This window comes from Artemia franciscana, chromosome 8, assembly GCF_032884065.1.
Source record: "Artemia franciscana chromosome 8, ASM3288406v1, whole genome shotgun sequence".
Taxonomy (NCBI): Eukaryota; Metazoa; Arthropoda; class Branchiopoda; order Anostraca; family Artemiidae; genus Artemia; species Artemia franciscana.
Genome location: NC_088870.1, coordinates 27,506,106 through 27,530,995, shown reverse-complemented (window position 1 = coordinate 27,530,995; position 24,890 = coordinate 27,506,106). Strand labels below are relative to the sequence as shown.

Genomic DNA, 24,890 nt, shown 5'->3' with positions numbered 1-24,890 from the left:
AGCCGTTCAGCATCTCTCTATGATGTTCAGGTAGCCTACTAGGCCTTAAGAAAAAGAAAAAAAAAAGAAAAAAAGCAGGACACAGATCAGAGCTACCACAGAAAGTGGTTTTCCCTGTTCAAGAAGGGGGACTTTAATTTCCCTGTAAAAGGTTTTCGACCATGCTGATTCCAATGGTACACGCTTCATTTTGATCTGACGCCATTTTCGAGGGGTTTTAGACTTTTTTCCGAAATCACCATAAATTTCTTTTTGCATTAGACTTTTACTTTCAAGATGAACCGAAATAATAGTTACCATTCCTGAGTCAGTGTCAGATGGCAATTTTTTCACTAGGCAGTTTTCAGTTTTTTTTTTTTTTAAAACGTGTTTTTAACTTTTGGTTACTATAGGCTGTGGTTTTACTCGGTTGCAGCTCCCGTTGCAACCATGAAAACTGAAAAAATGTAAAATATTATTTTTTCCAAGACAATGTCAACAAAAAACGAAAAGAAATTAATTTTAAAACTTTTTCCACAAAAAAAATTTTTCAAAAAAAATAAATAGCTCCATTAAGCCTTTAATTAATTAACTTGTATTCCTTTATTAACTGAAGACATCAACAGAGTAATAGGAATTCTCATTGGGGAAGGCAAGGGAGCAGCTTCCTCCAACGAATCACAAAAAAAAAATATCGAAAAGTGCAAAACTAGGTAGTATTTAGAAGACATGTTGTAATTTTATGGAGTAAAAAAAAACTCATAGCAACTGCCATACTTACACAATTCTTACAGTCCTGCTCTCGTCGACATTCCCCGACACCCAAAGGAATGGGTGTTATTTTTCAACTTTGGCGTACGAAAATTCAGTTAGAATTAAATATTTTAGCCCTCGACCTGACCAACAAAGAAAAAATTCACTTAGTATATGCTAAGACTAGGATTATACATAAATTCCTGACAGCATAAGGAGATGTTTATGCAGATTCTGCTCCTTGATATTAATAAAACATAGCATTATACAACACTAAACCAACAAAATTACAATATAAGAAATATTAATATAATATTAAAAAAATAAATTTTAAAGAAATATACGATATATTTGTGGGAATACCCAGAACAGGGTTGATTTCCATCCCACAGAAAAGCCCAGAGACACTGCTAATAGTAATTATTCAAAAAGATTATGAGCTAAAAAAATTCTACTTCAAACCAGAGAGCATTTCTCTCTTCTCTTCTAGATATAACGAATAAATAAAAGTCACTCAAGTTTCCTGCAAAATACAAGATGAAACTGTTTCCAACTATATGAGAGTTAATCCTTTAAAGTCAGTAATTTTAATAATGAAGTTGCTTGAATCTCGCTCATTGAAATATCTAATCTCCCCTAAAATGTCGGTTAGTACTAAGAAATTGTGGATGTTAGAACCTAAAATGATTTTAAACGAGATCTTCTAACAAATGCTACTCGTCCCTTCTTAAACTCTTTGGTAGACTTAAGTGTCCCAAATTTCACTGTTGGGAATTTTCCTCTCCCTTATGCACCCGATACTTGAGCGCACCTGCCCTAATTGGCATCCTGGTGTCTCCTAGGAATTGTCAGGCAGATCCAGGCAGTTCAAAAAAGAAGCCAAACAATTACATTTAATGAAGGAAACGTCCCTTATTTCTCTTTTCTTCACAAAGTAATTCTTGTTAGTACTGTTCAAAGGAGGACAAAAAATTCATTGTGCACAGCTAATAGTGTTCTCCATAATCCAGGGATAAGTTCTTTTTCCCTAGTAATACCTTTCATATTAAGTTTTATTTATTTTAAATTTAATTTAGCAATTCCCAAAGATTTTAAGTTTTTGGGTGATGTATGATGCAAATTCGGCATTCTCAGAGCTTAGACAGCTTTCTGGAAATAAATATTATCTCTGTCTTTATCATTAATTGTTTTGAAATCCAAGGCTAAATCTCAAACGAATGTTTAACTTTCTGTAAAAGATCCAAATTCAAAAATAAATAAACTTTACCCAATGTATTCGCTGCCAAGCGCTACAATTACTACCCTAAGCATACGGAATGTCAATCGTTTTTAAAATGGAATCACAGTTGCAGCGGTCGCTGCAACCTAGTAAAGAGCAAACCACAGCCAATGGTAACCAAAAGTTAAAAAACACTAAAACAGTCTTATTTTCTTCTTTTTTCTAGGCCTAGCGGGTTGCTAGAACAGATGATCAAGAGCTCATTCAAAAGCTATATATAAATTCCGCCGTCTTGAAGTGCCATGTGGCACCAAAAAGCACTTTTAATGATGTTTCTCAAAGGGGTGGGGCTATCAGGCTACCAAAACATCTTAGATAGATATTTGATAGCTGATATAAAAAATATTGCTCATATGTACATTCTTCCTATAAATTCCACCATCTGCAAGTTTCAAATGGCACTAAAAATGGCACTTTTGGTGTCATGTCTCAGTTGGAAGAGCTAAGGCTAATGGGCTGCCAGAAATTTTTAGAGTGATGTTTAATGTCTCAATTGAAAACTTTTGCTCATATCTACGTGCTTTTTATCAATTCTACCATTCGTAAGTGAGATATAGCGCTGAAAACAGCAGTTTTGGTGCCACTTCTTAAGTGAAAAATCTTGGAAGTATAAAACGGTATCATTATAATAATTATGCTCCAAAACCCTTAACTTGCAAGAGCACCTCCGGCATGTTCCTTCTCCAGGCCCCCTTAATTAGCTACGCAATTAAAGTCCTACAAACAACAACATATTAAATTACATTATTAGAGGCGTGGTTCTGTTAGTACAGCGCTGGACTTCAAATTAGACTACCATGCGTTTGATTCTAACTTGGATTTGTTTTCAATCATGGTTTGTGCCTTTTTACGATTACTTTTCAGATAATCTTGAATTCTTGAATTCAAGATTATCGCACTAATTCTTGAAAGAATAGCCCGGGAAGGCTCATCTTAAACATATTACTCATCTTTCCGTGCTTTTTATCGATTTTACCATCGATAAGTGCCATACAGCACTAAGAACGGCACTTTTGGTGCCACTTCTTAAGTGGAAGAGTTTGGAGGCATAAAACGGTGCCATTCCAATAATTGTGGTCCAAACCCCTTAACTGGAGGTCTATAAGAATCCCTCACATATACTCCCCTTCCAGGCCCTCTTAATAAGTTTCATAAATCGCCGACTCATCTTAAAAGTAAAAGATTATTGCGAAAACAAAATAAGAAAAACTAAAAACTTTTCACCTGAAAACCTACCAAAACTTAAGCTTGAATGATCAACAGTTTTGAATCGAACCTTCAAACTTCACTCAGCGATGAAGTCTGTGTGCTAGTTTTAACGGTGGTAATTGAGGGGAAGTGACGTCCTTGTCCCCTCAGTTTTTGTTCCTGCTTAGATTTTGAAAAACACCTTTTTGGCTCATTTCATTGGAAAAGGCACTTTTTTCATTTGAAAAATGAAAAAAAAACAACCGCACTTAATGTGCACTTAATGGGAATGCGCTATCAAGTCATATTTATAAAAAGTGATTAGGTATAAGTATGAGCTTTTAAATGAGCCCTTAAACAGCTCTCTTGTTACAGTAGCCTTCTAATTTCTGCTAGTCTGTAGGCGATTTAAAAAGCCCTGTCTTCATTATAACTTTTTCAGGCGAAGTTGGCCGAGTAAAAACAGCTTTTTGTTCATCGAAAAACAAACGCTCCCGAAAAACATGTATTGTTTTGTGAAGTATGGATAATTAACTTTATGTTATAGACTGAAAGTTTTTCGTAGCTGTCAAGGTTGTCTGCATATTTCTAGACGTGTCTTATCTCCCCTAGATCAGTGATAATTAGAAATTATATGAAAAATAAGTTTTCAACTGAAACTAGTGACATTAAACTTAGAACGAACATACATTATTCTGTATAAATAAAAAATATCATGGCAGCGTTGTTTCTACATTAAATTTTAATAAAAACAGAAAAAAAGATTAATTAAAAAAAAAGTTTTTCTGACGGAAGTAAAGAGCGAGGCTGAAACATAAAACTTAATTCAATTATGTCAGAAACATAATTACTTCACAGCCTATAAAATACATATCAATAAAACTAGTACAAATCAACCAACCAATTATGTTTCCTTTGTTTCTGGGGTTATAGGAAACTAGCACTTTACTGAAAACACAAAATAATATAGGCGTTTTTGCACAGTAAAATCAAACGTATTGTCAGTCCCTTTTAGGATCAATCCCTTTTAAGATAAAGCAACAATCCATTTTAGGATTGTTGCGTTTTTTACGTTTAATTTGGAATCACTTCTGTACAGTGGCTCAGTTCAATGCCTTGCTCTCGTTTTGTTTCTGAAAAGGACATGTCATGATTTGTTTGCATACAAGTTCGAAGTAAAGCCATCTTGATAACATAAGAACTATAGACTAGCTTTAGAATTTGTACCATAGCTTGAAATTCACTGTTGTTTAGAGAGATTAATTTGAAAGTAAAACGTAAAGTTGAAACTTAAAACGAACAAAAATTATTGCTTCACATTCTATCTTACATATATGAATAAAGCTAGTACAAATAAACCAAATGTTTCCCTAGGTTTGTAGGATTATAGAAAACTAGGGAAGAACTCATATGGCACTTGTGACGAGGTCGGAAGAGCCAAGAGCTTCTTCCCATCAAGTTACATTACAATTTCTCTACTCTCAGGCGTTTTCTAAGATTTCCGGTTTCCCCCCTCTAACTCACCCCCCCCCCCAATGTCACCAGATCCGGTCGAGTTTTAAAATAAGAGCTCTGAGACACGAGATCCTTCTAAATATCAAATCCTAGCTTATCTGAAAGTGCCTGAACTAGCAAAACCGGGACCGACAGAGAGACAAGCAGACCGACATAAATTTAAATTGCGATCGAGGACTCTAGGACTTGTGCTTATTTTTCCTACCAAGTTTCAGCCCCGACCATCCACTATAAGCGTTTTCCAAGATTTCCGGTTCCCCCCTTCGACCCCCTCCCCCAATCTCACAAGATCCGGTTGGGAAGTAAAATAAAAGCTCTGAGACCCGAGGTCCTTCTAAATAACAAATTTCATTATGATCCGATCACCCGTCCGTAAGTTAAAAATACCTCATTTTTTCTAATTATTAGTAACCCCCCTAACCTTCCGAAATAGAGCGGATTCAGTCCGGTTATGTCAATCGCGTATATATGACTTGTTCTTATTCTTCCCACCAAGTTCCATCCCGATCTCTAAACTTTAAGCATTTTCCAAGATTTCCGGTTTTCCCCTACAAACCCCCCCCCCCAATGTCACCAGATCTGGTCTGGATTTAAAATAAGAGCTCTGAGACACGATATCCGTCTAAATATCACGTTTCAATAAGATTCAATCACCCGTTCGTAAGTTAAAAATACCTCATTTTTTCTAATTTTTCCAAATTACCCCCCCCCCCCACCCAACTCCCGCAAAGAGAGTACATTCGAATTGGTTGTGTCAATCACGTATTTAGGACTTGTGCTTATTCTTCTCACCAACTATCATCACGATCTCTCCGATCTCACCACCCGTTCGTAAGTTGAAAATACCTCATTTTTTCTAATTTTTCCGAATTAACCGTCCTCCAGTCCCCCCCCCCCAGATGGTTGAATCGGGGAGAAGACTATTTCTAATTTATTCTCTTCTGGTCCCTGATACACCTGCCAAATTCCATCGTCCTAGCTTATCTGGAACTGGAAGTGCCCAAGCTAGCAAAACCGGAACAGACAGACCGACAGAAATTGCGATCGCTATATGTCACTTGGTAAATACCAAGTGCAATAACAAGAATGTTGATTTATTAGTTAAAAAAGAGTACGTAGCCTGACAACAATAAACTAATCTATAAAGCTTTTCATGGTATTACACCAGCTCTGATATCACTAACTTTCGGTAAACAATTTAAATTATCTTAAGAACATAAGCATAAAAATAAACACTTTTTTAATAACTGCAAAGTCACTGAACAGCATACAGAAATATTGGATTGATTTATCAGGTAACATTTTGGTCTCACTAGCTATAATACCAATAGTGAGTAAAAAACAATCTTATATTGTAAGAAATACACTATATTATTAACAGAAAAAATGCTTTATTTGTATACTGTAAAAAGTCACCTCAATCGGTTTACTTTTACTATACTAAAACTCCTAAATTGTTTTGTGTTTTCAATAAAGCGCTAGTTTTCTTTAATCCCACAAACACAGGGAGATATGATTATTTGGTTTATGTGTACTGGCTTTATTAATAATGTTAGATGGACTGTAAAGCAATAATTATTGCTCGTTTTAGGTTCTACTTCGCCTCAAAAAACTTCTTTTTTTAATTAGTCTTTGCCCGTTTTTAATTTTAATTTAATGCAGAAGCAACACAGCAATGATCTACAAGATGCTACACAAGATGGTGTACGCAATTTTTGAAGGAGAACCTCAACAGTTGGGAAAGAGAAACTATTTTTCTAAAGAAGATTTTTAAGGTTTTTAAAACCTAAGCAAAATTTTGGGATGTTTAAGTTATTTCACGAAACATCTCCACCTCCCCCTGACAAACACCAAAAAACATTAGACATACAGGTGTCGAACAGCAATAAACAAGAAAAAGTTGGAAAGTAACCTGACAACCAGAAAAACATAAGAGAAAAAAAAAGCTAATAGGTTCTTAGTGCTATGATTTCTCTATTTACATTACAAATAGTTTTATTCTGTCTATTAATTTGTAAAAAAAAAAGGAAATAATATGAATAAATAAGTATAACAATCAGTATCCTTCTTTAAAGATACAACTTTGAGTGGTTCCAGAACCCTGGTTTGGGGTCAGGGGCGTAATGCGTTCCAAAAGTAGTGTACGGAACATTTCACAATTCACAAAGAATTAACAAAAATAGTGAACTAAATGACAATAATCATACATACGGCAGAAAACCATGATCGAAATAAAAATGCCTGAATAAGAAACTGAACTGAACCATTGTGATTCAAAGACTAATGCGCTAGTAACTGAACTACGGCGGCTTATGATCGAAGTCAATCTATTTGTTCTTGTATGACTAAGTTGTGAAACTTACAACCCTTTTCCCAAAGACTATGGAGAGCTATGTCATCACCAAAAGCATAGTTATTCAATCTTATTCATCAAATACATTTGTAATGGGCTATTATAGAACATGAAGTTAATAAAAGCTTCTATTCTAAAGAGTGAGAGTATTAAACAATATTTGGCGAAGCTCAACTTTTGGGAACATAAGGAGGGTAGGGGGTACGGCAAGGAATAGTTATTTTGAATTCTGAGATTCAATTATTTGTTCTTCTATGAATGTCTTCCTCTTAAGAGCATTCGATATTTTAAAAATCATTTTACGAGCCCCAAGGTCGGCTGACCGCGTTAAAAAATGCATAGTGAATTCTCGCAACGGACTAATGAGACTTACGAAGGGGGTGGGAGGTGCAGTGTACGGGAGGAGTTCTTGTAAATCTCCAGTTAAAGATTTTAGATCATAACTATTAAAATGGTACCGTTTTATACTTCCAAGCTTTTTAGTGCTATATGGCACTTACGGATGGTAGAACAGATAAAAAGCACGTAGATAGGAGCAATAGCTTTCGAATGAGCTATTAAACATCTCTCTAAGAAGTTCTGTATGCCCACTAGCCCCAGTTTTTCCACTTGACGTGGCATCAATAGTGCCATTTGGAACTTGCAAATGGTGGATTTTATAAGGAAGACGTAGATATGAGCAACATCTTTCATATGAGCTAGATAAAATCTGTCTACGATATTTTGACAGCCCTCTAGCATGACCTCTTTAGAAATGGCACAAAAAGTGCCATTTTAGTGTAATATAGGAGTTGCAGATGGTGGAATTTATAAAAAGCCCGTAGATATGAGAAATAGCTTTTAAATAAGCCATTAAGCATCTGTATATGATGTAATGGTAGCCCCCTAGACCTGCTGAAAAAAATAAGAAAAAAACGGGAGACAGATCAGTGCTACCAATACAAAGAAAAAGATTTGCCTTGTTGTTCAAGGAGGGGGACTGTAATTTCCCTGTTTAAAGTTTTGGATCATGCTGATTCCAATGGTACACTTTTCATTTTGATCTGATGCCATTTTCAAGTGGTTTGAGACTTCTTTCGAAATCATCATAAATGTCTTTTCGCAATAAACTTTTACTTTTAAAACGAACCGAAGTAATAGTTATCATTCCTGAGTCAGTGTCAGTTGGCAATTTTTTTCACTAGGCAGTTTTTTTCAAACCGCATTTTTTAACTTTGGTTACTATGGGTTGTGGTTCACTCTTTACTAGGTTGCAGCTCCGGCTACAACTATGAAATAATCGCATTTCCAGAGTTCACATTATGTCTTATTTGACCTTCATTTCAAGTAATATTAAAGCATATTTCTTACAATTTAAGACTGTATATTACTCACTATTGGTATTATAGCTGTCCTGGTAAATCAATCGAATATTTCGATAAGTTGTTCAATTACTTCGCGCTTATTATGCAAATATTGAATTTTACGCTTACGTTTTTAAGATAATTTTAATTGTATACTGAAAGTGACTTATGTCACAACTGGTGTAAGACTATGAAAACCTTTATCGATTCGTTTATTGTTCTCAGGCAACATACTCATTTTTGACTCCCTAATCAATATTCCTGTTTTTTATAATCAACTTTTGTGTTTTCAGTATAGCGCTAATTTTCAGTAATCCTAAAAGCATAGGGAAACATAATTAATTGGTTTATATGTACTAGTTTTATTCATATATATATATATATATATTAGATTGGCTGTGAAGTACTAATTTTTGCACCTTTTAAGTTTCAACTTCGCTCTTAACTTCCCTCGGGAAAACTTTGTTTTTTTAAATTAATCATTCACAGAAAACCAACATAATTTCAAAACCAGCCCTCTAAAAAATTGATTTCTGATCCTGTTCTTCTTTAACAGTAAGCGATGAAAATTGTCTTATCAAGGCATATCATATGCATCAATCGACGCTTTTCAATTCCAATATTTCTTAGTTATCAAACAACTCATTTTCACTAGAACTGTCGTTCCAAGCCTTTCAAAAGATGTTGCATTAAGAAAATATTCCTGACTTGGGAGAATTGGAGAGAAAACTCAAACCTGTCTTAATCACATTTTCTTGGCTGGAAAGCAATTACTTTGGTCAACACCTAAACTGTTTACATAGACTTCTACGAAGTGGTTTTCAAAACAATCCTAAGGTTCAAGTAAGAGCTATTTTATTTGATAAAGAAGACTACAAGGGCGCAAAAGGCTTAAGACAAACATGGGGAAAACCCATGGATTTGTACGGTATTAGTCTTTTAGACCAAGGATAACAGAATCAACGGCTATTTATAAAGCACTGTCTGTAGCAGAAACAAACAACTAAAAACAAGATTTGACACAATACAAAGGGAAAGACCGGCTGCGGGAGATGGAGAGACTTAAGAGGCTGAAAATTCATGCATCTACTGAGTAAGTACAGTCCTCCTAAATATCAGAGATAAACTTTCAATTAAGCTAATGTCAGTGATCTTCATTCCTAGTTCACAGTCTTCAGGAACATTGTCTTGCATAAGTGGATTCAACATATATTCTTTAATGGACAAGAAGGCAGATTCTTGCGCATGTAATGGCATTTTGGAAGCATAAAAAGGCTTTGGCTATAGGATAGTGACTTACCTCTATTTGAGTGAAATCAATTAAGTTTTGTAAATCAGGTTTCTCTCTATAGTCCTTGATTACAGCGTCTGTTAATTGTTTGTCAACTACACCAATTATTATGTGTGGATAAATCAGAGCACAAATTGCAAGACCAAGTTCAGCTAATAAAAATATCAACAGGCAGCCGGAATACTAAAATAAAATAAAAAAGTAAGTTTCGTTGCAATATGAACTAACTTTTCCTAATTTAAAGGAAGCTTAAATTAAAATTCTTGATTCATAACACGTTCTAAAATAAAAAAGAATTTTAAAAATGCAATTTTTAAACCAACGCTTTTTTATACCTGATAAGTTCACCACCAGATATTAAGAACGGTTTTTGGGCCTTGAACCATTGTAGCTGGAGATTAGTATCTTAAGTAAGGAGCCAAGATGCACATGGTGTAACAAATATGGAGAAGTTTAAAAGTAAAGTAGACAATTTGTGGTTGCCAGATTTTCCAGAAAGGGGGATAGCGAAAGGTTGCGTAGTGCGTCTGACCCAAAACTATGAAACATTTGTGCAAAAATTTGTGTCAGAAAAGAAATTGATGGTCGACTTCCCAACCCACAAAAAAGTTTAATACCTTATTTGCTTACCTTTTTTTTAGCACTGAAGGCGGCTTAGCGGAAGTCTTTGCCAAAATATCTTCTTTGCCATTCATATTTTTTTCCCTTGCTGAAAATCACCCTTGATTGGTTTCTTAATTATTTTGTTTCTTTGTTGTTGTTTTTTCATTATTTGTCGAGTGATGCCCTTTGTCAAAGTATATATTCAGACAACCTATATGACGGTCCTTGAGGATTTCCTGCAGCTGTAAAACGGTTAACTAAAGGATATTAAGTGGACACATCTTAATAGAACAGTAAAATTAGACTTAAAATTTCACAATATGGTAGTTCTTTCTAGCTGTAAAATCTGTAAAAGTAGTCAGATTAGACTCATCCCCCCACTCCTAAAAAAAATGTCCCACATGCAGCTTTGTCTTATAATAACAACAATATTTAATTGATGTTTGTTATGCCCTCCCGGTGGATACGGATAGCTCAATTTTCTCCTATTTATCTAAAAGGTCGAATAGAGCATGGACAACCCAGGACCGCCCAGGATCAGTCCAACCATTTTTTCGTCAAGCTGAAATTAAGAAAAACCTGGCCGGCAGCCACACTTAATCTTATTGTCAATAAGTCTAAAATCTTATTGTCAAACAGAAAATACAAAGAAGAATGTTCTTTTTTATCAAGGTGATCGTAGAGAAGTTATCTCGGCTAACTTTATCAAGTTGACCGCATCAACGCGGCAATAGATTGCAAACAGGCCTCAAGGTTATCAGTTCCATTATACATATTTCAATTGCACCTGCTTATTTTGTACACTGTAGAAAAGCTAGATGATGAGAATACAAAATTGGTAACGTATAACAGGCAGCTATAAAGAGATGGAAAACTTCCCTGAAAGATATTCCTAGCGGACAATATCAATGTATATATATATATATATATATATATATATATATATATATATATATATATATATATATATATATATATATATATATATATATATATATATATATATATATATATATATATATATATGTATGTATATATATATATATATATACATATATATATATATATATATATATATATATATATATATATATATATATATATACATATATATATATATATATATATATATATATATATATATATATATATATATATATATATATATATATATATATATATATATATATATATATACGTTTTTGGGGGAGGAAACCCCAAAAAACGACAAATTTACATTTCTTATAAAGGATGATTCTTAAGGAGAAAGGGAATTCTTTCCAACCACCCAAACCATCAAATGTGATAAGACCAAGAGACCAACCAGAAAAACGTAATTACGAACAAAGAGATATACGGTTAGAAGGCTAGCGACAGCGAGAATCAGAACGAATCAAAGGAAAGAAGAATTGAATTCATTCTGGTATTCCCCAATTCAATTGACGCAGCAGATTTGCCACCACATGACTTAAAAATAAAAATAAACAATTGTCATGCTTATGCATAACTTTGATATTTCAGAAGGGATTTTTATTGGAACACGCCTTATTGTTACTAAATTATGTAACAACACAATTCAGGCAAATATAATTGCTGTTCAAAAATCAGGAAAACAAGTTCACATTTCTCGAGTTAGGCTCGACTCCAGTAAAGGTAAACTTGAATGAACAGTTCAACGACATCAATTTCCAATTCGACTGCAATTTTCAGTAGCAATACATAAATTGCAAGGACAAACTTTTGAGTTATTTGGAGTCAACCTGCGTACGCCCGTTCTAAGGTACGGTTTGTTGTGCATGGCATTGTCTCGTGTTAAACGACAACATAGCTTAAAAGTTCTGTTACTACCTGAAAACAACTGACACACATATAATGCTTTGCGGAAGGTAGGATTGATTATTGCAAGCAAAATATCTTTTTGTTAGAATTATAAACCTTTTTGATTAATTAAACGAGCAACAATTGTGTAAATATGTGTTTATTTTTCCTCGAATTTAAGTGTGTATATGTATATATATATATATATATATATATATATATATATATATATATATATATATATATATATATATATATATATATATATATATATATATATATATATATATATATATATATATATATATATATATATATATATATATATATATATATATATATATATATATATATATATATATATATATATATATATATATGTGACGAAATATCTAAAAGCCATGGCTAATTGCAGAAAAAGCGAAGACAAACAGTCTGAGTGAAAGGCAAAGCTTGCATAAGCCTTTTTCAGAATTGTACAAAAACGAGGTAATTTAATTTCTTGTTGGACAGTCTATCATCCATCCATCCCACTTAAGGCAGAAATAAGGTGGAATCTCCTCTAGGGCAGAAGATAGTCAGGGAATAAGGGTAATTCAAATAGTCTATGAGTTTCCATGAGCCATTTGAATGCAATTGGAGACCCCAAATAAAAGGTTTAAGATTGAGATTTAGAGTTAGAATAAAGCTTGTGGGTGGACGAAAAATTTTAGAACGATGACTAATTGGAGAAAAAGCCAAAATAGATAATTTGAGTGAGAGGCAAAGCTGGCATAAGCATCGACTCAATATTTAGCTTATTTTTTGTGTTGAACTTGGCCTGTTTTAACACTAAGTCAGGACTAGCCACCTCCATCACCACGTCAACTAAATTTTTCAGCTTAGGTTTAGTTTGGTTTTACAGTGAGTAGGTCCGCTCTTAGGACTAGTGTAGTTTTGTCACCAAGTCATGCCTTAATATTTTTTTTTTTTTTTTTTTTTTTTTTTTTTTTTTTTTTTTTTTTTTTTTTTTTTTTTTTTTTTTTATTATTATTATTATACCCTGTCATTTTGAAGGTCTGATTTAGTTTGTTGTTGCATTAAGCCAGAACTTAAATCTTTTAACTTCGTCCAAATTCTGCAAGCGTAAACGGTGATAACCTTTTCATCGATCTTCTGAAAGTAGCAGGCACAAATATAGGGCCTGCAACTGCCTATTTAAGCAACCGTCAAACTAATGGCTGTCCTGCAACGTGTCTGATCATCACGGAAGGTATTTTGTGAAATGCGCTACCGAAATTTGATGGATTAAAGACAGTAATGGCAGCAAAAATAATGCTCGAAGGTTCAATGCATCTGAATATATGAAGCACCAACCGTGTCAAAATAAAATATCCCTTCGAGGGGTAATCCAAGGTAGGGGAAAAAAGTTCGCTGGTTAAATCCCGTTTAGAGGATAATGCCCTATGGCAGTGATGGCTGGTGAGCAATGGGTGACTCTGTCCTCTCTTTTGAGGGACAAATGCTGCCTGTCGCAGCTGGGGATCAGGTTCTTACGATGAGAAAAAAAAAACAATTGTTTCATTTACGATTCGATGTGATCATCCCTGTTGGTTTTCTCCACACCACAATTTTTTTTTACCACTATTTTCGTTTCAGATTCATAGTGATGCTTGTTGTCGCAAGTCTTCTAGCCGCATATCTCGTTTGCGCTTCATTTTCGTGCGTAATTACATTAAAAAAAATTCCATGCCTTTTACTTTAGCTGTTTGGATTCATTCACAATCATTTTTAAGAAAAAAATTATTCATACATACATACATAAATAAATACAGAGTTGCTCGTTTAAATGAAGCATATATGTTTTCTAGTTTTAATTCATGAGCTGTCAGATAAGCAATTTCAATTGAGTTAAGAAATTCGAGGGTGAATTCACTTCCACTTTCCTCTTCATGCATTAAAGAACTACCCATTTTGTAGGATTCGTTTTCTTCTTTGACTCGTTTTGATTCATACTGTTGCTTCTTTTCTAACCACAGATTTCATTTACGATCCGATGTATTCGTTATGATGCTGGTTGTCACATGTCTTCTAGCCGTAGAATTCGTTTGCGCGGTCATTTTTGTGAATCATTACCCCCTACTTTGGAATATTCCATTGCCTATCCTATCTGAGATATCTAGAGTAGGAATTGGCAAAATCATATTCCAACAAAAAGTCAAGATTGAGGTCATTTTTGCATAGAGTCAAAACTTGAGTAATTCTGCACGCAGTCCCGACTTAGCTCGTTTTTACACTTGTCAGGATTTATTTGTACAAAATAGGAATATTTTATACTGAGTCGTGACTTAGCTCCTTTAGCTCTGGGTCATGGCTTAGCTTGTTTTTATACTTGTCGGGACTTAAACTAATTTTTAAACCAAATCAGAGCTTGTTTCAGATTTGGAACGAATCATGAGTTGTTTTTTTTTTCACGGAGTCACATCTTGAATTGTTTTTTAATCGAGTGAGTCTGCAGCATTGACTTGACATCTTCTTGGAAACTTGTAGCAAGATCACAAGTAATCCCCCACACCTGGCATAAGAGATTCGGATGTTTTGAGGGAATTCGTTTAATCGTAAGCTCCCAGGACTCATATCCGGTCAGCGAAAGTAAGCTACTGACAGCATAAGTCAGTTACTGCGGAGTAACTGTCACTTAAATTACTCCTATCAAGTTGTTTTTCGATGCAGACTGCGAGACGTGTTTTACTTAATAACGCACATATTTAACTACAAAACCAAAACCGAAGGCTAGTGGTCCACATGTTGCGCGAGAAGCAGTCGGGAACGCAACATATGCAAAAAAAGGGGAAAGTAGCACTTCTTTACCAAGATGGTATGTTTTGAGGACTCAGGGTAGCACGAATAAGTTTGTTCTCGCAGGAAACCTGCACAAAACTAATTGACACAACATAAAAAGAAACATATTAGCTAATCGTGACGGCCAAACTAAGAAGTCAACTATCTCAAAAAAAAACCAAAGATGAGCGAAAATAAATTCAAGTAATAAGCCAAAACTTAAAATTAACAGAAATCATTACCAATGAATAAACGAGACCCAAAACGAACTGAAATTACAGTGAATAATCATAACAAACCTAAAACGAACAGAAATTACCACAAACAGGGGTAGGCCACCTAAGCCCTCTAAAGGCAAGAGTGCCATTTGCGTTTAATTGTAATTAGTTTTTTATTTTGAGTAGTTGGTTTTTATTTGTCAAAACCTCATCAACAACAGAAACAAAATAAAAAAATAATAAAGTCAAGATTATTCAAAAGAACTAAAGAAAGACTGACTGTTTAATATAATGGCATCCATTCCTGGAACTCTGAGCAATTCTGGTTAAATTAATGTCAAAACGTTTAAAATATATTAAAATATGACGAACAAGCGATGCCCTGGCTTTTAAAAGGCTTATGAGCTGTTAGGCCAGCTGAAATAGAATGTAAATTAGGTAAAGATGCTATTTCCATCTTATTGTTCCCTTTATCAAAGATGAAAAGGAGGCAGTCGTCATCATATTCTTAGAACAGCTTTTTCAGTCAGAAGGATAACTACTACTGATTTCGCAGGGTGATAAAAATATAATTCTCATTACCAGAAAAAAATCAAAGTAACTACAAGAAAGAAAAAAAAGGAAAAACAAGAAAGGTCGTTTCAATCTTTTTGATTCGAAAATTTTTTTTTTAAATAAAGCTTCTTCTTGAAGCAAATGAAGATTTGTTTCCTGTCTTCGCGCATCCACTTTAAAGCTCCAACTAGTTGTTTTGTCATAGTTGTTCTAATTTTCTTACTTCTTTTAGTGACTGAACTTGTAGTTCATTTCCGTACATTTCTTTCTCAGGAGCTCCTTACATCAGAGCTCGAAATGGGACCACAGAGCACACAAAAGGACTGGATTTAATCTCCGCTCAGCAAATAAACTGACATTGAAAAAACTTTGGTTCCAGAAAACATGCATTTATAAAAAAGAAAAAAATACATTCAATACTTTCAACGTTTCGGTGCACTTTATTTTTAAACCAATTTCCAAGGTAAACTTTTCCTCAGTTTCAATCAAACACAAAAAAAAAATCCTGAAAAAGTTTTCAAAGAAAAAGATGATATTAAAACTTAAAACTAACAGAAAAAAGTTAAAAAAAGCAAAGAAAATGGCATTGGACTTTACAGTCCCTACCAGTGGTGCTGATTTTCGTTCCATGGTTAACCAGCCAGGAAATGCAAGGGGGTCGGGGGCCAGCCATCCTATGCTTCCACGCATCCTTCCTATTTACCTTCCCTGGATTTCTCTAGGTGCCCATTTAGAGTTGGGTTGAGTCGCTGAGCTTACAGATTCACGCCACTGACCCCCGTTCCAAACTAAATAATCAGCGACACCAGGACTCAAACCCCTGTCTTCTTGACAAAGGGTTTCAAGTCTAGCGTGCCAACCACTCTGCTAAGACGACATAAAATCGTATAAATAAAGTCATGTAATAAGTCAAACTTCGAACGAATAAAACTGAAAAACTAAGTCAAACTAAAAAATAAAAATAAAAGTCTCATTTGACCGTGACTGAACGAAGAAAAATTATAAAACGAAGAGAAATTTAAAGGAATCACTAAATCAGACTTATAACGATTACGACAAGTGAGAGCGATATCTGCAGTACCTTAAACGCTCTAAAGTTTCGAGTGTCATATACAACATACAGAGAGCAATATATGCTTCGAACAGTGTTATTTTTTGCTGTTGTTTCTTTTTTGTCATAACGTCAACAACAGCAAAAAACACAATAATAATTAAGTTTACAGGCAAAACCAAGATATGCAGTCAAAATCTTTGACCATCTGAGGTTTTGCGCAACAAGTTTTTAATAATACTTTTACTATAAAATCCGGGGTGAATAGGGGCAAGATTTTGAAAGACTGCATAGTTTTGAATTTTCTATGGTGCTAAAATCGTCCTAACGCCTACCCTGGGGAAACACTTGAATACAGATGCATCTTACTCCATCATTTTATTACAAGAATCTTTTCATTTATTCTTTTGTTCTAACTTTTAGTTTATTTAAATCAATGCACGACTAGGTCACCGGAGACTCCACTCAATGACATTGCCTATAGTAAAGAGCCATTAGCCTCCACGTACAAGGATTTTTCCTGTTCCACTTCATATAGATAGGGTGGTCGAAAAACTTTGGAGGGGGGCTCATTCGATTGGAAATTGAGAGTTATATTGACTTTTCTTAAGTCGATAGTGACTTGACAGTAACTGCAAGTGCCCTTTTTTGCGACCTGGACCCCGTAAGGTTATGACGCATACAAATTTTGAGATACCAATTTAGTTCAAAATTATCGTAAGGTCCAATAAATATGGCTCCAAGGATAAAAATGAACCCACATCCATGGGAAGGTCCGTAAATAATACACATTCACAATCGATTACAAATAGGTTTTACAGTGGAAAAGTACGTGAATTGAGGGGCGTCAATTGGTGGTGGGGTCAGGAAGGCAATTGCTCTCCTATATTCAGAAAAAAAATCAAGGTATGCCTTGACGCAGCAAAATAAGCGCCTTTTGCCAGTGACCTAAAGTACATAGCAACTACTTTGCTCAAATCTGTTTTGCTTTCAAGGGCCACATACGAGTTGGTTTGGTCAAAAACACTCGTTTCATTTGCATTCTTTCATTTCACCTAAACTAGAATTCATGGTATCATATACCTGCCCAGCAAAGCTAGTACAAGGAGATAGACTTCGTTAAACATCGTACGGATTAAAGGCTTTTCAGTTTAAAATCATCCGGTGAAACTCGTAAAGACCTTAGGAAATGAGACCACGAACAGCACAAACGGACAGCATATCCCATATTTCGTTGTAGCTACTCAAGTTTGTCACGGATTTTAAATGAGAAAGGACATATCCCAACAAGTACTTTTAGAGTACATTAAACTATTCGCGAATATGTATGGCTTCATCTACTAGGTTCAACCATGACGCTCTAGTGTGCTTTAAAAATCTGGGTCTAAGCTATTGCAAATCTGTCTGAATTTTCTCACAGCCATCTACTCTAGACGGTCATCCACTGAAGAAGGAGAATATACGGGTCACCAAGTCGCCAATCATCTGGCTTTGAACTTATAGCCCCTTAAAAAGTCGTTTTGAATTATACGTATATTGCAAGTTCCAATTCCAGAGAAGCTTTTCAAATTTCCGAGAAGCGTTAAAGATAGCGATCTCCAAATTTTCGAACAGTTCCTAAACTGTGGCAGATACAATGAAGATAGTCTCTAAATGAGGCCAACCGCTTTGTCACATTTTCTTGACCAGTACTTCAAAATTACATAATTCAGCATTAGTTGATCCGTCGGTAATCAGAGTGTAAAATAATTCACGTTTGTGAAGTCGGGATATAATGCTTTTGTAAGCAGATAGCTAATTTAACTCGGCTAAAGCTGAAAACTATCGACCCGTCAGATGACGGGAACATTGCTCGAAATAGTTCACTAATCACATCGCAAGATATAGCTGACATCTGAGATAGCGATATCTGAGATCACAGTGCAAGATTTAGTCGACATCTGAGATAGCGTTCTCAATAGTCGAACCTCTACTTTCAGGCTCTCATCGGGACTAGAAATCAATCTTAACAGGGGGAGAGGCTTGCTCTGTTTGTGAGCCATAGGGTATTTTGTTTCAAAGCTGATTTGAGCTCAACCTTACTTCGACAACAGCTTTATATGTCGCACGTTCAGAATGTCGCACAAGCCATTGCAATCCACCAGCACAACTACAGCCTTTAACAAAAGTTTTGCAAACAGCAAGCTCAACGTTCGATTTTACTTCAGCACACATAACAGAGAAAGCTTGTCAGTTGCATACCTTGCAGAGAGCCAAGAACGGCAGAAAAAAATTTCACCATAGCTAAAAGTTAAATAGTCATCAAAAACAAAACAAGACATAAAAGAGAAAGGAGTACGATTAGGTACAAAGAACGAGTAAGTTTAGACTGTGAAAAAAAGGAATTTAGTTTGATTATAATTAAGGTGCTACTTACTATGGAAGATGTATCAAAATATAAAAGTTAGGTATCACAAAGATAAGTGAAGCTGGAAAACATTAAGAAAACAGCATCAGTTACAAATGACAAAAATAAAAAGAGAAATAAAGGTAATTAATCCTGCCATGAACGATAGAAGGAAAGACAGATAAGCAACCTCGCGCACCTTTTTTGGTCGAAAACATAAAAGTTTTTGTCTATTCGAAGTAGCGTGCTTACCTAGAAAGCCAAAAATCTTACTTTCATGACTTTATCAAAGTTTTTCGCCATTTTTCTGACTTGACCGAATTTCCAACGTTTTAGAGAAAATCTGGCTTGGTGGCAGCCCAGTTGAAAGTAATTTCTGTTTATTTTAACCCTTTTAGGACGGAAGGTTCTTTCAGCACCATAAGTAATTTTTTTTTCGCTTTTTTATATCAGCCGACCACGTTATCGGATGGTTCATCCTGGTGGGAGCAATGGTTGCAATCTAGCGAACAGCGAACCCCGGCCAATAAGAATCCAAAGCTTAAAAGTACGTCCTGAAAAAAAAACTGTCTAGGGAAATTAAATGCCATTTGAAGCTGATTCAGGAATGTATTTGGTTTATATTAATAGTAAAAAATTAATTGCGTAAACAAATTTTACGGATATTTGAAAATAAGCCTGAAACCCTCGCAATTGGCGTCGGATTGAATATGAAAAGCGTAGCGCTATAATCACCCTGGTCGAAAACCACATACATAAGAAAAGTTCCCCACCTTGAAAAACAGGGAAAATCACTTTTTGAATTGGAATATCTTATGCATCTCCTTTTTTCTTTTTTGTCACGAGTAGTGGGACACTGGAACATAATAGAAAGTTGTTTAATGGCTTATGTGAAAGCTAACTTTTATGCTTAGCTGCTTTTTGTAAATTTGTCTAGACAATGTCATCACAAAGCTCCACACTTCACCAGAAATGGTACTGTTGGTAAAACCTTTGAACGGAAAGCTGGGGGAGCATGAAGAGTGCCATCATAGTCTCCATGATCGGATACCCTAAACCAGAGGGTTACCCCCCACCCATCTTGAAAACTTCCCCTCCGTACCCACTTAGTATATTTCATAAATCGTCTGCTGAATAACAAAATAACAGGCTACTCTACGACCAAAGGTATGTTTTAATGACTTTTTTCAAGAGTTTTGATCATAACTAAGCACTCTTTGTAAATCCATCTAATAACGCCATCGTAAACGGACCATCAAGCACCAAAAATGACACTCTTTGTAGTCATCTCTGAAATTGAAATGTTGAAAAACATAAATAGGGTACCATTATAATCTCAATGGTCAAAAATCCTTCAGTGAAGGTTTACAATCCCACCCCTCTTAATTACTCTCTATCCCAGCCCCCTTAGTAAGTGAAAATAAAAATAAAACACGTTTTGAAAAACTGCCTACTAAAAAAAAATATTTTCACTCAATTTCAAAACTTTTTTAGAATAATGGTAAATATTATTTATGTTCATTCTAACAGTTAATGTAAAGCACTACTGAAACACATTTTCGGGAATCCCCAAAAGAGCTTGAAATCCTAATGTGCCAATTTTTTTCCTCCAGCACTACCACTGGATATCGTAGGAGTACAGAAAGGTTTAACCGTGCAATTTTTTCGCAATTAGGGCTTTCATTCCTTCACCTCGACAAGACGTGCATTGCTGGCTGGTTTTTGCCCCAGACAGACCCACCATAGGGGGGCAGGGGGAGGGCACTTTCCCGTTGGTTTTGGAGAAGCCTTCTGATTTAACTTTGTATTCTTCGCAATAATATGGTCTTAATGTTCAGTTCTCCTAAAATGTTACAGTCCAAGAAGCAAAAATATCGAAACCATACTTTCTTATTAGAAGTTCAAAATTATATGCAGGATTGCGGCAGAAAAATTACAATGATAAAAACACAAATTTCTGTAAAATATGTATATAATGGGCAGATTGCATAAATTACGGCCTTTTTACAGGGGATCTGGGGGTCATGTCATTTGCTGTTTTGAACGAAGCAGCTATGTAACAATTTTAATCGGATGTCATTGGGGCTAAGGAGATCGAGTAAGGAAAGAGGCACAGGGAGGTACTGGTAGCCCTTCAATCATTTTCCAAAGTTTAAAAGGGCACTGGAACTATTGAATTCCTTCTTCAAAGGCCCATTTACCTTTGTCCCTCCTTATAGTCCAGCTTCAATTACAATTGACCTCCCGCCCATCCAATCCTCTATAAAAGTTTAAAATTGAACTCTTAAGACGTGAATTTACGTTCCCAATATGTTATTTCTCCAGGGTTTTTGATGCACTGGTGTATTTTAACTAATTTCTACATTCCCCTCAACATTCCCTTAAAGTTTGAACTTAATAACTTTAGCTGTTCCTAAGATATTGTAGATACACCATTCTGACAACCCGGCAGCAAATAGTGTCTTTTGAGTTATCCCGCTACTTAACCATGCGTTACTCATAAGAATCATAGGAGTTTATAATGCAAAAACGTTATTTTTGTCTGGATTGAAGACAAAAACTATTTAGCCCTTCCCCGCTCTCCTCAACACTAATTTCAATTTTTCTTACCTACAACTTCCTTCGTTCAACAGTGTCTAAAACTTTCAATTCCAGCCTAGCCCCCAAGCCGTCCCCAATATATTGCAGGCATTGTACTTCCATGAACTGGACACGCCCAGTGTTTTTCGATTTACTACTGCACCAACTACCCAAGCTAAAGCGAAGTCCATCTCAACCTCCCCCCTTATTGTCTCCAATACATCATCAAAGTTTCATAAGGATCCTTTAAACCCTTCCCGAGATATTGTGAATATTTTGACAAATCAGACGCACATAGGGTCTCAATTTACACGGGTATGTATGTCGTTTCTAGAGCACATTGTTGGGAACTTCTGGAAATGTTGATACAGCAGACAATCTACTAGATTTCTTTCGAAATACAACTAATCAGAGACACAACTTTTTCGGCTGATTACTGGGTCCCAAACATCCCCCCTCCCCCTATCAACTATGCCTATAATTTTCTAATCCCAGAGAGAAGTTTCGAGCTAAAAATTTGGGCACCAAGGGTCAACCCCCCCCCCCTTCCATTATTATTCTTAAAACAACCTTTGCCCGAAAACAATTTTTCAAAGAAAAGTAAAGAGATACATTAAAGCCATAGACAAACAGAAATAAAGTCATTTAATAATTCAGACGATAATCGAACAGATATCACTATTAATGAATAAATGAGACCTTCAAGTAAGAGAAATTGGGATGAATAATGAAGTGGAATTAAAACAAACAGAAATTACGTCAAACTTAAGGGCTAACACCCTCTAGCCCTTCTATAGGCCCGACCGTCATTTCTATTTTACTAGAAACTAAAACTTGTGGTTCAATACTGCATTGCAGCAGCAAGATGTCTAAGCTAACAAAACGGCACACACTCGTCCTCCACCTATTCAAACCTTCACTCTTTACCTCCTCTCGTGAAGCTCCTATTTCCTTCAATGTTTTTCTTATGGCCTCTTCCCATACCATTCGGGAATGATTTGCTTTTTGTTTTGTTCCGGATGGATGGCCAGAAAGAAAAGATTATGTATGGTCCCCCAAAGGCGCAATTAGCACTTATGGCACTCACCTTTACTTCCCTATGAATTTGATTCAGATTTGACATTCACTTCAGTTAAATATCCTGATGAGAGAAAATTGGGACCCCCCCCCTGAAAGAATCACATTGTGTCCAGGGAGGCACAATATTTACTAGCTTTTCCTCTCCATTATTTCTAGGAAACAACCCATCCCCTCCCCTTCACTTATGGGTCGAATCATACCAAGACTTTTTGATTGTTAAATTTCGTGCCAAAGGTTTATAGGTATGCCCAATTTCAGAAAATTCGATAAAAAAAAATTAAAAAAGAAAATCATTCAAAACAAGGAAAGGCTGGGAATCTGGAATTCCATGTCCACCTTTCATATTCATTTTCTTGAAATCTGGAAAGGATTCTAAGTTCGACCTTACATACTCCCCGAGAAGTTTACCATCAAAGTTATGACGGTCTTCTTTTTTTCTTCGCTGTTCATATATTACTAGTACCATAGGGCTATTATGATAAGCTTACCACAGGCCTACTTATTATAATAATAGGCTTGTTATAGGTTTATTTACTATACCAGAAAAACAATGTCCTTACTGAGAAACTACTGGAAATTTTTAAGGATTTAGAAGAAATTTTCTTCACTATTTCATGATCTCGGTGTCAGAAAATATTTTCGATTCTCTTACCGTCCCCGAGTCAGACACCGCTGTTCACAAGAAAAAGACAAATTTACTGAAGCAGTAGTGTTTTCCGCAAAACAATCACCCTCTGTAAAATAAACCAAATATAATTTTTTGTTTTTGGCTGTCTTTTAATTTAAAAGAGCTCGCAAAACTATATATAATCGGAAGGGAAATGACGAATCTCACCTGAGATCAACATTGTCAAACTGGTACAAACAGATTTCAAGAAACAGATATTTTAGATCAGTGTTTCTAGGTATGTAACGACAAAGAAAGAATTTGCTCAACCGTATCTGGGAAGCTTCCAAACCAGTGGTCCTCAAACTCCAAGCTGCTGCTCCCTGAGGAGTCACGGTTTCGCCTTAAGGGTGACACGAGATATTCACTTCAACAATGCGGCATATTTATTAAAATTCTCAATACTTCATGAAAAAAGATTCCAGCTTGCAGAAAAGAATTTAGGCTACGGACAAAAAAAAATGAAAGAAGACGATACCAAAAACTGTCTCCTTAGTTGAACCAGTTTGCAACTTCCAGTGAAATTAATTTGTCTTGCAACAATAAATCTCTTTCTGAAGATCAACTATCACAACTTGTCCAATGGTTCAAAAAATACTTCCAAGCAAGTAATATTGAGAAATCTACACGAATTTAAGACCATTTAGAGCCAAGGCTTCAGCTGAATTCACTTCTTTAGAACAAGAGTCTCTTATTCAATTGTCTTGTAATAACACATTAAGGACAAAATTTAGCAGCATAGAATTTTCTGATTTTTGGATATCAGTAAGAGGAGAGTATCCACTGCTTAGCGGTAACACCGGATAAATACTAATTCCTTTTCCAACTTCCTATTTGTGCGAAGCTGACTCTTCGGCTGTTGCGGTAACAAAAAATAAGAATCACTCGAAAAGGAGTGTTGAACAAGAAATAAGGGTCGCCATAAGCAGATCAAAAATGTATTCCAAGATTTGAAAATATAGGTAACGATCAGCAAGCCCACCCCTCTCATTAATAATTTTAATAATGTCCATCATTAATCAATGTTAAATAGACTGTTTATGAATTTAAAATATGTTTCATTTATTTTTATACTAACCTACACACATTAAAGTGCAGCTTGTCGAGACCCCATTAAGCGCATTTGCACCACGACAAGTCACTAAAACCAAGACTATGGCGTCCGATCAGGTCTAGACTAAATATTTATATCACCGAAATAGTTGAAAGAAATATACGAGTCGAATAAGTAGACTCAAAAATCAACAAACTTGGTTGATAGTCAAAAATCAGATTAAAGTTGATTTATTCAGGCCAGTCTGCTATGACGCTAACCTAAAATTCTTGGTCACCCCGCCACGATTCTGATGGGCTTTTTCCCAATAGGCAAAGCTCAGACAGTTGAAAAAACCTCAGTTGCCCATTTGCCTAC

The 24,890-nt window shown here is 35.3% G+C and overlaps 1 protein-coding gene across 4 annotated transcripts in view; it reads right to left on the bottom strand.

Annotated features, from left to right (window-relative positions):
• Positions 1-24,890, bottom strand: part of LOC136030234 (tetraspanin-33-like) — a 183,380-nt gene that overhangs the window by 95,256 nt on the left and 63,234 nt on the right. For all 4 annotated transcript variants that reach the window (XM_065709055.1, XM_065709054.1, XM_065709057.1 and 1 more), the window contains one exon: positions 9,711-9,884. In XM_065709055.1, the coding sequence (XP_065565127.1) occupies positions 9,711-9,884 (174 nt within the window). The remainder of the gene's footprint in view (positions 1-9,710; positions 9,885-24,890) is intronic.